General features: G+C 41.0%; 1 protein-coding gene across 1 annotated transcript in view; it reads left to right on the forward strand.

Moving 5' to 3' along the window:
• AIDA (axin interactor, dorsalization associated) overlaps positions 1-12,848 on the forward strand; it is a gene marked incomplete at its 5' end in the record, with an annotated part of 23,572 nt that overhangs the window by 2,118 nt on the left and 8,606 nt on the right. The window contains 4 exon segments of the mRNA XM_009077270.1: positions 4,568-4,621; positions 6,646-6,700; positions 12,254-12,317; positions 12,763-12,848. The exon segment at positions 12,763-12,848 is cut by the window's right edge and continues 24 nt beyond it. Of these exon segments, the coding sequence (XP_009075518.1) occupies positions 4,568-4,621; positions 6,646-6,700; positions 12,254-12,317; positions 12,763-12,848 (259 nt within the window).

Below are 12,848 nucleotides of genomic sequence, written 5' to 3' on the forward strand. Positions count from 1 at the left end.
TATATAAGATCCACTTCTTTATTTTTCTGAATGTAGAAGAGTGTGTAAAATTCAGAGTTTGCTTATCTGATATCACCAGCCAAGGCTGCACACAGAATTTCATAGATTCAAAGGCCATGAAGCCAATTATGATTTCCAGTTGCTTGATCTACCCTCATTCCAGTTTTTGTGTAGATTTCCAGTTAGCTGTTTACTGTGAGGCTCTAATTGTCTTACTTAATGTCCTCTGTGGGGAAGGTGGATTCCAGCAGTGGTTCCTCTGTACTGAGGGAAAGCTGTTAGCTTTACAGCTACAGGGAAAGGATAAGACTGGGTTCAAATCCTCAGCCCTATCTCCCCCTATAAACTTTTACCACATTTGGGTTTCTTTCATGCATCACAGGTGGTGTTAGAGTGCAGAAACGGCCACACCATAACTGATGGTGTGTTACATGCAAATGTAATCATACAATCTGTTAATCTAACAACACTTGACAGATAACAGCAATTTCTTTCCTATGCATACAGTGAGCCAGTTATCTTTTATCTTAAAATAAATGTCTTGTTTGTGGTAAGAATTCAGGCTTTTAAATAGTCATTTCTTGCATTTTTGCTCTTGATCTGAGGAGTCTGTTTTGAAACACTGTGCTACTTGCCTTCATACTTGGACTAGTCTGTAGAATTTGATGTCCATTCCTGGATTCTCTGGTTCTGGGGGGTTGTTATATCTACTGCTAGACATCATTCTGGAGTTTTAGTCCTTAGAGAAGACTCTGTCTTCACTTGGATAATTGACAGTGCTGGAATCTTCATTAGTGACTGTGAATTTTATTGAAGAATTTCTCTGTGGGTACTGTAAGCAGAAAATCATTGTGTTTAAATCTAGTCACACTGCAATAGCTATGAGGAGGCTGTGCAACAATTTAATCACCTAGAGGCTGCATGTATGGAATATTAACAGTTACTGGTGGATTTACCTCAGTCTTAACATTTGAATCCTGCTGTTCATTATTTTACCTTTATTCTCCAACAAACTCGTCTTCATTCATGGTCAACTATTGTGTTCTGTGATATGAGTTGTTCCAGTCAGGTTTCACCATGGCTATCAGCTTGCTTCCAGCTGCAGTTACTCTCACCCAGTTTTTTGACCTTTGAAGCCCTCTTTCAACCACAGTTGTTGCTTTTTGTGTAACTGTTTTTATGCTAGGCTGAGTTCTACTAAGTGTTAGAAAATCATGCTTTTTATGCAGTGGGAAGTTGCTAAAATGAGAGCACTGTTGAGCAGTCTTAGTATGATTCATTAAACTACTCGTCTTCTAACAGCGTAGACCTCTCGTTCAAGCCAAACTCAGCTCTCTGTATTTATGCAAACATCTTTGACTGCATTACAGTTAGCACAGTCATTACTCACACAACTGCACTGAAGAAACCTTAACTATGAGATCAACCGACTTTTTTCTGTTCTAATTACGAGTTTACATAAAACTGAATCTTAACTATTTTAAACCAGCAAAGTTAATTATGGCTTCAGCCTTTCTAGTGAGATGCAGAACATTTTCCCTGCTGCAAAAAGGAGCCTTTGCATGGGATAGTTGCAGCTGAAAATGATAGCAGTGTTTAGCTGCATTTTTAACTTTTGGGTTGGGTGTGGTCCCTTAAAAAAATAATTATGAATAATGCCTGCTGGGAGCTTGCCATATTTCAATAGATTCCATATAAAACCTATTCTTTACTATTTTAAGACTCCCAAGCTCTCTTCTCTTCATTTAATCTGTTTCTAGAGCCATTGTTGCCCTTCTGCCCCCAGGAACCAGAAGACACACATTTTGCATTGCTTTTCATTCTGTTTAGGAGGTTCTTAGCTCAGGCAGCTTTCAAAGCACACAGTTATGAGTCTGCAGGATAGGAAACAGTGGTGTTGCTGAGCTTATTGCTGAATTGACAAAGGAAATAGGGGTTGAGCAATGCTTCTGAGAGCTCATTTGTGGCATGGGCTTAATGCTCTGCATGAGAGACCAGGAGGGAAAAAAAAAATACATGATGATCATGTGTTCTTGTTCTGCGGTGGGGCACAGAGACTGTGTGCTGGCACCCTGCAAACTCACAGCCCTCTTTCTGTCATGCAGTTGGAGGGGGTTTGATTTAGCACAGAATGGGCATGCTTTTGCTCAGCAGTCAACACCCAAACTATTGGAACAGCTGGGTTTTTGCAAATGTTAGAGCTGTAGTGAAACCTCCAAGATTTCCCGTGTTCTTGTTCTGCGGTGGGGCACAGAGACTGTGTGCTGGCACCCTGCAAACTCACAGCCCTCTTTCTGTCATGCAGTTGGAGGGGGTTTGATTTAGCACAGAATGGGCATGCTTTTGCTCAGCAGTCAACACCCAAACTATTGGAACAGCTGGGTTTTTGCAAATGTTAGAGCTGTAGTGAAACCTCCAAGATTTCCCCTCCTTTCCCTAGGGGACCTCTGGATTCCTTTTTTTTTTTTTGACCCATTACTTCACACCTTTCTCTTTAGGAGTTTACCTTTGCAAATGTATCTTTCCAGATGTTCTCAAATATAAAAAGGAATTCCTTTTGTTACACTGCAGCTTATTAGATGGGTGTAGCGTATTCTTATTCTAGGGACTGAGAATCTGCTTCTGTAGTACTACTTGGTGTCTTCCCATCCAGCCTGGTGGTACATGTAAATCCACAATACTTGTCTACATTGTGGGTCTGAAAGTCTCAAAATGAATCAAGAACTGTATGTGCTCCTTTCTTTTTCAAAATACCTGCTTTTTCCCAAGCTATGCTGGAGATCAGTCATGGATGTTGCTCTCTGTTGAAATTCCCAAATAACACACTCCTGCACATATTCTATCCTAGGCAGGGGAGAAAACAATGTGTTCTGTGTTAATAGGCATCGCTCACTGGGTCACTTTCCTGGAAGATGCTCAAAAGAACTAAACTTTTTGTAAGACCTCCATACAGTGGATAGTAATAAAGACTACAAGGATGTAAAGTCTGACCTGATGCCATGTTGTAACAGAATGTTAAGGTTAGAGAAGATGCCAGCTGGGGAGAAGTGGCTTCAATAGCTTTGATGAGCCTGTGGTGGCAGGTATCTGAGTCTTTTGCACACTCCTCTGTCCTTGAGGCATTAATAGACATTAATAGATCTGCTTACGATTCAAGTCCTGAACTCTTTCGACTTTCAGTGTGGCCTAAGGTGAAGTGAAACTGGCATCACTTAGCTTTTAGCCCAGCCCATTGAAACCAGTGGCAGCCCAGGAGTTGACTGAGAAGGAGTTGTGACATCCCTTTGCAGTAGAGTCAGGGCTGCTGCCAACCTCTTGGAGCCTTAAAGTATGACCCTCCTTTAAAGGGAAGTTTTGGCTTTTGACTCATACTGCATAGATTGCCTGGTGCCCGTTCTCTTGAAGTTCTTTGATGCTAGAGTTGTGCTCTGGGAAATCTTTTCCTCCCCATGCATCCAGCTTGTGGAGGAGCTGCTTTTATACTGCCTGATTTAAAAGGAGTTACAGGCGTGTATTTCAACTTTAATCTTCCTTCTGAGGGGAAAACTTACTCTGAAAATAAACTGCTTTTCTTAGTGGCTTGATTGTTGATAGTTTTCTTGCCCTATAAATGTTCCACAGAGCATTTTGAATTTGTATCTGGCCCTTATCTCTGCAGAGAGTGAGCTTTTCTTCACTAGAAGCTCTTAGTTAATGAACAAACTTGTGATGGTCAGGCAAAGTAAAATACACCATGCAGTTGTGTAGACTTGCTGTCAGTTATGGAAGTCTTAATTCTTCCTTTCAGCTGGTAGTAACAGAAACTGTTGCTGGAGCTTCTTATTTTGTGAGGCATAAAAGCTTATCACTGTCTTAGCCCATTGCAAGCAGTCTTTCTTTTATTTTGAAGCCCTTCCCTCTCTTCTACATTTTTAAATGAAAGTGAGAAATTGCTTCACAGTTCTGCCCAGGGATATTTTAGATTGCTGACAGGTTTGAATCAAAGAACATATTCCATGATTCACTCAAAGTTTAAATCTCTTAAAATCACAAAAATAGAAAGCTAGGAAAATAACCCACCTTTATACTTCCTCTACCACCAAAATCCACAGAAGTGGACTGTGTTTTTTCAGTGGCTGTTGTAACATCTGAGGAGGGTGGACTTGGTTTGTTGAGATTGTAAGCCTGATAGAGGAGCTGTGGGCATAGCTCCTAAAACATCAAATCAGAACAAACTACTCAGGTTCTCATAAGGTAATACACTGGTTGGTTTGGATTTATTGGTTTTTTCAGTCCCCTCTCACATCAGAGCAGTTGAGTTTATAAACAGTTTATGATGTGGTAGGCATTATTACAGTTTCTGCTGAGTGAATGACCCTCATCTGTGGTGTTGAGCAGTGGGAGGGGAGATAAGTGGCAGTTCCATTACTGCGCTTTGAGAAAATATTGCCTGTGTGTAAAAAAAGCTTTTGATGCTTAGTGATTCGGTACTGAATAATAGATCTGAAATCTTTGCAAGAAAAAGCAGTTGTTTGTATTTCTGTTCTTTAAAAATCAGTAGTAAATTAATTGGTTTTTTCCCTTTCAGAAAACCATAGCTAAAATTGCAACATGCTTGGAACTGAGAAGTGCAGCTTTACAGGTACAGCTCTTTTTCCTGTCTTCATACCCCAGTGATAGTTAACTGTAGAGCTTTTTAAAGGTAGTTTACTGTCTTCAGAAAGAGATGAAACTTCTGAAATCAGAGTGAACAAATCTTTTAACACTTGGAATTCCCAGGCTGTCAACATAATGCTGCAAGCATGGCTGCCTTTAAGGTGACTATAAGTATATATGTGAGCATCCATTAGGGTTTGTACAGGAATTTAATGGCATGTTTTGTGTCTTTGGTTCTTTGCCTCATTTTCCTCCTTCAAAACTGTTTAGTTTGTCTTCCTAATTTGTGTACAAGAGTAAAATGATCCCCAGAGTGACTCTTGCACTAATTCAGCTGCTTCACAAATCATAATAGACCATGAAGAATAATGTGCATGTAGAATAAAAATTACTTTTAGCAGTCATGAGAAGTGGTGGTGCTGTAGGAAGATTTGGGGAAATTCTGATTTATAAGCTACTCTTTGGGCTTTTTTTGGGAGTGAAGGTAGATGTCATGGGAGTGAATATCTTTTTCTCTTGGCACAATGTTATCCCCTAAAGAAAAGGCAAGCAAGAGAAATTTCCAAAAGACCACGGATAGGGAAGGGATGAATCAACGGAAGCAAAGTTTGGGTTACTGGATTACCTCTTTTCCAACCAAGAGTGAAGACAGGCAAATTTTATATCAAGTCACTCACAGCAGAGCTCCTGAGCACTCCTGTACAAGGTGCAGCAGCTCCACTGTGCTGCCTTCAGTTGCCTGGGAGACTGGGATACAGCATGCTGGAGCTGACCAGTCCTTAGGCTGTGCAGCACTTGAAGAATTACTTGGTTAGCTCTACCTGTCATTCTAACCTGAGGTGTTTGAAGCGTGTTGTGCTTGCTCTGAGTCGCTGTGACCTTGTGGTAAGGGCAGGCGTGTTCACTTGTGGGACAGCTTCATGGGTCAGGTCACGTCTCAGAGCAACAGCAGAAAATGCAGCCGTATCATAGCCTGCCAAGGTGAAGAGGTGATGTTGTGCAAGAACAGCCTTCCTTGCTGTTAATTCCTCATCAGTAAATCAGGGATTTTATAACCACATGTGAGGGTACTAGGACTCCTCATCCACTTCACTTTGGGGAGAGATTTACTTGCTGCAGTTCAATTATGGTTTCTTAGCAGAGATTAAAGGAGTTAGTGAGTGTGGTCATGTTTTCCCATTCTCCGAACAGTATGGGCATAACTGCTTTACTATCCTTCCACAGTGTTGCACAGGGTCCCTATTGACTCTTGGACAAAATCGAGAAAAAATCATCATTGGGCTTTAAATGTTGAAAACAGCAAATAATCTTAACAGATGCCAAGGGTGCAATGACATAGTAGGTAGGACCTGATTCTCTACTCAAAAGGGGTTGTCCAGTGTCAATCTTCATATTTGCGCCACTTTTTTTTTATGCCAGCTCTGCCACTTGTTGTCTCAGAACAGCCTAGTTCAGCTTACCAAAATGATGGTGAGGTACCCCAGAATAAAAAGTAAGAACTCTTCTGTTGAGTTAGTAAGTCAGATGGGTTTCCTGAGAACCAGACACATACGTGCTACAGACAGATGAGGAAACTGCAGTCATCAGAGCTGGTGAAGGGAGAGATGGGAATTCCTCTTCCATTTGCAGTGAGCTCTTAGCTGAGTTTTGTCAAGCTTATCCTGTATATTGTAATTTCTGCCAGTGTTTTTGTGTTGAACTGTGAATGTTCCTGTGTGCAGTAAGTAAGAATTTGCAACTGATTGCTTTAAAAGTTTTTATCTTCCATTAGAGCTTGGAATATGGAATGAGTTTGTTCTCAATAAATGAGAAGTAACATACGCATTCTCACTTGTGAACCTACCCTTTTTTGGGGAGATTTTGTTTGGGTTCTTTAGGCTGATGTAGCTTTGGAATAACCTGGTACACTGGAACAAAGGAAACACCTTGCATGCTTATTCTAAGATATAGTAGCTCTGTCTGAGAGGAAGGTGCATCCTAAGGTCTAACTCTTTCTTTGTAATGTCTCAGTCCACCCAGTCACAGGATGAGTTTAAGCTCGAGGATCTGAAGAAGTTGGAACCAAGTAAGTAGTATCTTTGTATTTTAAGTGAGTGACATTTATCATGACAGTGGAAAACATGACAGCAGCATGAGTACTGCCTGACCACAATGTGGTTTGACAGCGATGCTGGTTTTAGGTGGTTCTTCCAAATGTCTGTTACCATGCAGACAAAACCTGATGTGTGTTAAGAAATGTGGTGTGGGTAACTTGACAGTATAGTAATTCTAATGTTTCAGACAATATATTAACCTTTATTGTCAAATAAGTAATTTGTGTGCTACTAATTTTTGCACAAAATAGTATTTTAAGCTATCAGTAGTATGTTATATAATTTATCTGCACCTTTCTTACTTGAACTGGATTTCAACACTCTGTGGCCTTCTTCCTTATAGCATGAAATTTATTTTTTCTTCTGAAAATATTTAACTTGTGCTCATGGTAGCCAATCACCTCTCACCTCCCACTGTAATGCTACCAGATTAATGAAGTTAAGACTCAAAGTGATGATGTGAGTCAGTCATTGAAGGGTTTTGTGTGATGTTTTTTTCCCAGCTGATCCTGGGTAAGGTCCTAGTATGTCAACCTAAAAATAACTTTTTCATGTAGGAAGTATCTATTTATCTGCTTCATTTTCCTTCCTGTAACACTGGTTGCTTTGTTCTCAAAGTATCCTTATGATTAGAGCTTCCACATCTAAGCATATTATCCTGAATGCTAATGTTTCTGCAATTCTGGAGGAACAGGAGATGTAGAAGAGCTTCTTTCATACTGAAAGAAATTGGTTTTATTTTGCCAATTACACAAGTGTATCATTAAGGGGAATGTTTGGGACAAATATGATGGGCAGGCAAGTGTTTCCACTTGATGAACAGGCTGAGCTTCTCTGCACTTCTGTTGTCTCAGTAACTGTCACAGGATCCTACAGGGAGGCTTGTTGAGAAGTTGGGCATTGAACTGAGCTTCCTAATATCCCTTCCAAAACATAGAGTCCAAATGCTTTTCAACTGTTTATGAAAATGGAGAGTGAAGGTATGTTACAAGACTGCTAGGTCTGTGAAGACCATAACTCAGGAAAGGGTTTAACTGTACATTGGAAGTATTTGGTCTTTCTCAGTCTACATACTGCATGTCTGGCCTCTGAATTTGGATTATTGTGTGTAGATACTGCTGCTCTCTGTTTACAAAGTATTGAAAATGTTGTAATCATTTAATGATTGTAAATTTTAGACTCCATTGTGCAAATGCCCTATGAGTGACTGAATGATGGAAGAAGGAGGGGAATCCTGTCCAAAATTTCAATTATGATCCAACAGTCTTGCCCTCCATCAGAGAATTGGTTTTTAGCTGTCAAAAAACCTGTTCAGCAGCGTCAAGTGCATTCAGCCCACACCTCATACAACAAGCAACTCTATTAAAACTCAGGAGGAGTGTGTGGGCATCAGTTTTCAAATACACTGAGTTATTTTCCTTGGAGGAGAACGGGTGTTTCTCTGACAACAATTGAATATTGATGTTCTTAATACTGCTGTCTGACTTGGGTCCTTCTGGCTTCTTTCTCTCTGAATTGTGCCTTTGTTTTGTGGTTTGTAAGTGCATCTTGAATAGAGTAAATCCTAATCAGGCCAACACCAGTCATTTCATCAAATACACCATGAAGTGTTCTAATTTGTGTGTTGTTAATTTTCTTTTGCTTTTTCCAGTAGAAAAAGCTAAAAAAATCTGGGCTGGCAATGCAAATAAGTGATTCCTTTGTTAGGTCAAGCCATTCCATTCGGGTGGAAGGAAAACAGCTATTCCCACACTCTGGCTTGTTTTAATTACTTTTGTGCCTGAAGCTGGAAAATGGCTGAGAAATTTGGTTTGTGCGTTGTTATAACAACCAGGGCCCTTAGATTTACCCCTTTTTTTCGTTTTTTTTAATCTGGTGTTGTCGAGTTGTAACTTTTCCTACTTAAGCTTGCATTTCACACAGCTTGGAAAGTGAAGCAGTTGGCTACTTTTGTTTGTTTATAGGACTTGTCACTGAATCATTTGTGCTAGAATAATGCTACAGGAGGGTCCACACATAAAAATAGTTCTTTTGAGACTGCGCTGTGTGAAGTCATTGCTAACACACAGGATCTCACAAATCCTTTTTTCTGTGGAAGCTTATACAAGTGTTACAGTACACAGTACAAAGGGATGGACAGGGGCATCCCATGTGCTTGTGTTTCTGGGTGATAATTCCAGCCACGAAGTAACTAGTGTCAAACTCAGTGTGTATGTATTATAAGACAAGGAGGTACTGGATTGTACAGGGGAGACTGAGATCTGAATTATTTTGTGTTATCTCAAAAAAAATAATCAGTACAGGTATCACAAAAAATCTAAATGGATAGTGGTCTTTACCGAGTTAATGTGTACTGGTCTTATGGCTCATGTGGATAAGTTCTTTTGAAATCTTTCAAGAATGAGCCAAGTGCCGATAAAATCGGACTATGAAGTTGGTGGAGAGGCTGGGGAGGAAGCCATATGAGGAGTGTCTGAGGTCACTTGGCTAGTTCAGCCTGGAGGAGACTGAGGGGAGACCTCATAGCTCTCTATAGGTTCCTCACAGCAGGAAGTGGAGGGGCAGGCAATGATCTCTTCTGTGGTGAGCAGTGACAGAACCCAAGGGAATGGCATGAAGCTGTGTTAGGGGAGGTTTAGGTTAGACATTAGGAAAAGGTTTCTCACTTAGAGAGTGGTTGGGCACTGGAACAGGCTCCCCAAGGAAGCTGTCACAGTACCAAGCCTGACAACATTCAAAATGCATTTGGACAATGCTCTCAGACACATGGTGTGGTTCTTGGGTTTGTCCTGTGCAGGGCCAAGGCTGGACTTTGATGATCCTTCTGGGTCCTTTCCAACTCAGGATGTTCTAAAATCAATGTGACATTGTCCATCATCACAGAAGAAAAGACAGCTTCTACATGTGAACCTGCAGAACAGAATTTTTAAAAGATTGTGTTGGAAAAGCAACATAGATGGAGACTGCTATGCTGGGATCTGCCCATCGGTTGCACACATGGAGAGCTTTTTGTGAATTGTGTTCTCAAGCAGCAGCCCTACAGAGGGTAAAAGCTCTTTCTCCTAGAGGTGGTGTGTGTTTTTGAAAACAAAACAGAAATACAAAAAAGCCCAAATCAGCCTTTTAAGGCTTGGACATCTTACACAGTATTATAAGTATGATTCCTGTTTGTCATAACCTTTTTTTTTCCTGTGATCTGGTTATTTTTATTTAAATCAACTGAAACTCACACTGGTGATAGATGCAAAGAAGATTTTCCTTTTCCTTAAAATTTAATTGCTTAGCTTTTCTGTTGTGACTTTGAATAATTATTTCACCAGGCTGGGTGCTGTTGATTTGCTGCTTATCCCGATGATGTTTAAAGGAGCTCTTCAGTAAATTGCTGTATTACGACTTTGCTAATTTATTTGCTTTTGGTGATAAGTCAAAGTTGAAAGCTTTTTAAAAACCTGAGTGACAGCTTTCTGCAGCAAATGGCAAGAGACTCTGCTGCTGAGCTGAACATTCAGCATCACCTTTGTTTCCAGCCCCGCTAGCGTGTGTGAAAGCAGCTCCCGTGGGCACGTCTGGTGCCAGCCCAGCGCCCGCGTGTGTGGCTGCGGCTCCTGGGCCGAGTGTCTGTTCAGCGCAGCCTCCGGGCAGCAGCAAGGTTTGAGGCGCTGCGAAACTGTGCTCTTGCCTGTGCTTCTATCAGTGGAGCATTTTGTGCCCTCTAGTGATGTCTGAAATGTACTACTAGAAGGGGTTTTTTTCAGGGTTTCGGTCACATAAGTGAGAGAAACTGGTTACTAGGAAGAGAGGAATCTAGTGATTACCTAAGTTTGGAGATGGAAGAAGAGCTACTGTGATTTCTATTGCTTCTGTGTAATGTGTCTATGACCTGTAAGATCTCATTTTAATGAGACTTTCCTGCCTGGGGCAGTTTTGCTTTCTGTCTCTGGTGTGATGTAGCTCTCTGAGAGCTGAGGAATTCTGAGTGTGATAAAAATCGCCTTTTGTTCCTAAACCTCAGATGCACTGGAAGGTGACTGTCTGCTATTAACTGCTTTTCTATTGGGAAGTGGCTGTGATTCTTAATATTCATGTTGAGATCTGCATTACTGATCCCTCAGTACAGAAGTACCTGGAGAGGGAGATGTGGCATCAGTTTTGTCTGCCACAGTTCTGACTGAAGAGAGCTTAAACTGTTCTATGTGTTTGTTTATTGTGTCCAGCTGGAATCAGGCAGTACTTAACCTCTCAGAGAGTGGTACAGATATCAGAAAAAAACCGGAATGAGTAAAGACTGGAAATAGTTTTTGAGTTCTTTGTAGTTTTCCCTGAGCAGTACTTTATTCTGAGAGCATTCAGATGGTGTCTAGGAAGTTAATGATGGAGCCCATGCTGGGTAATGTGAATATGAAGACAGACAGGGAAGTTCTCCTCTGCTGGCTGAGTTGTAGTGTGCAGAGGCAGAGGGGGCCTGGCAGTGGTTCCTTAAATGTAATTGGTCTTTAAGTACCTCTTGGTATTTGTGTAATCATAATGTTGTTTGAAAAGAGTTGTTCTGCTCAGTAGTCCTAAGGGGAGATTTCCTGTGTGCTTAGAGGGCTTATTGCAAAGTGAGGCTCTGTGAGAAGACTTGGGTTGGTTTTTTTACCTCCTTTCCTTCTACCCAGTCTGGGATACTCATTGTCTGGTAGGAGAGTGCCTTTCGCTGCAGGTGTTCCCCTGTAAATTTTTAAGCCCTTTAGCCATCCCCAAATGCTTATGTCTTTCACATGCTTTTGGAAGTTTTGCTTTTACTGGTAAATGTATTTGGAAATAACAGCTAAAGTTGGCATTACTAAAACTTGAGTAAGTTTCCAATACAAATGGCAGAGCCATTCTTCAGGGAATGCTGGAGGTTTAGTCGGTGTCTCTGGGGCTTGGTGCTCAGATACAATGCAGTATCTCGTCTGAATTTTGCCAATCTGCCCAGACATCTGAGGGCAGATAAAAGGAAAAACCAACGAAACAAAGCCACCACAACCCAACAAAAACCCCAAAACACGTGAATGAAGAAGTAGGAAATCTCGCCAAAGCTTTGTGTTACCAGCACACTTGGTTTCCCATGGTGGGAGTTTTAATATGCATCCTACATGTGTGCTGAAGTGTGTCAGTTCTGGAGACTTCTATCTGTTTGGAGCTGATGCCAGTAACACCACCACCCTCCTTTCAATAGCTGCCAAAGATTGCTGCGATCACCACTGGGGCTGTAGCTTTTTCTCATGATGCTTTTGGTTATCACCACATTTATCTTCCTTGTCTGCTTGAGTGTGGTGGTGATTTTGTACTGGAGTTGCAGTTTGCTTACCTGAATATTACAGTGATATAATCACAGCTGTGCTGGTATTTAAAATATGAGAGAAGAGGATTTTTTGTATAATCTGATAATTTTATAAATATTGTGTGAAGATGCTGTGAGAATGGACATGGCTGTGCAAAGTAGTAGAATTAATGCTTGTTTATGAGTATGAATTCTGATTTTTTTCTCCTTTCTGCAGTCCTAAAGAATATCCTCACTTTCAATAAGGAGTTCCCCTTTGATGTTCAGCCTGTCCCACTCAGGTAAGTGAGAACTGGGTTGCTTCACGTGCAGATAACGTATCTGAAAGGGAACATAGCCTGGGACCTGGTGTGCATCTGAAACACTGAAATTTCTAGAGCCACCTACTTACTGGAGTGGTTTGTGTAAACTGGTTAATAGAAGAACTTTTGAATTCTGTCTACGTACCACAAAGAATCAAGACCATGCTTTTGGTAAAGTTAGGGCACAGTACATTCCTACATCTCTCTGAAACTGCCCGTATTGTCTCTTTGTTTTTAGACTCTGTGCCTTCTATTGGTCTGAGCTCCTGCAATCTCTGCTCTTTAGGTACAGGTAGAAGTTAAGAAGTATAAAATGACATTAAAGTGTGTTGTCCCTGCTCAGTATTCAGATGGTGGCTTGTGAGTCGAAAGCCAGATCATGAATGATCATTGGTCTCTCATTCTTGCTGCTCATACTTTACAGGAAGATTTTAGCACCTGGAGAAGAGGAACACTTGGAGTTTGAGGAGGATGATGAGGAAGGAGGAGCTGGAGCAGGGTCTCCAGACT

The sequence above is a fragment of the Acanthisitta chloris genome, unplaced genomic scaffold, assembly GCF_000695815.1.
Source record: "Acanthisitta chloris isolate BGI_N310 unplaced genomic scaffold, ASM69581v1 scaffold40096, whole genome shotgun sequence".
NCBI lineage: Eukaryota > Metazoa > Chordata > Aves > Passeriformes > Acanthisittidae > Acanthisitta > Acanthisitta chloris.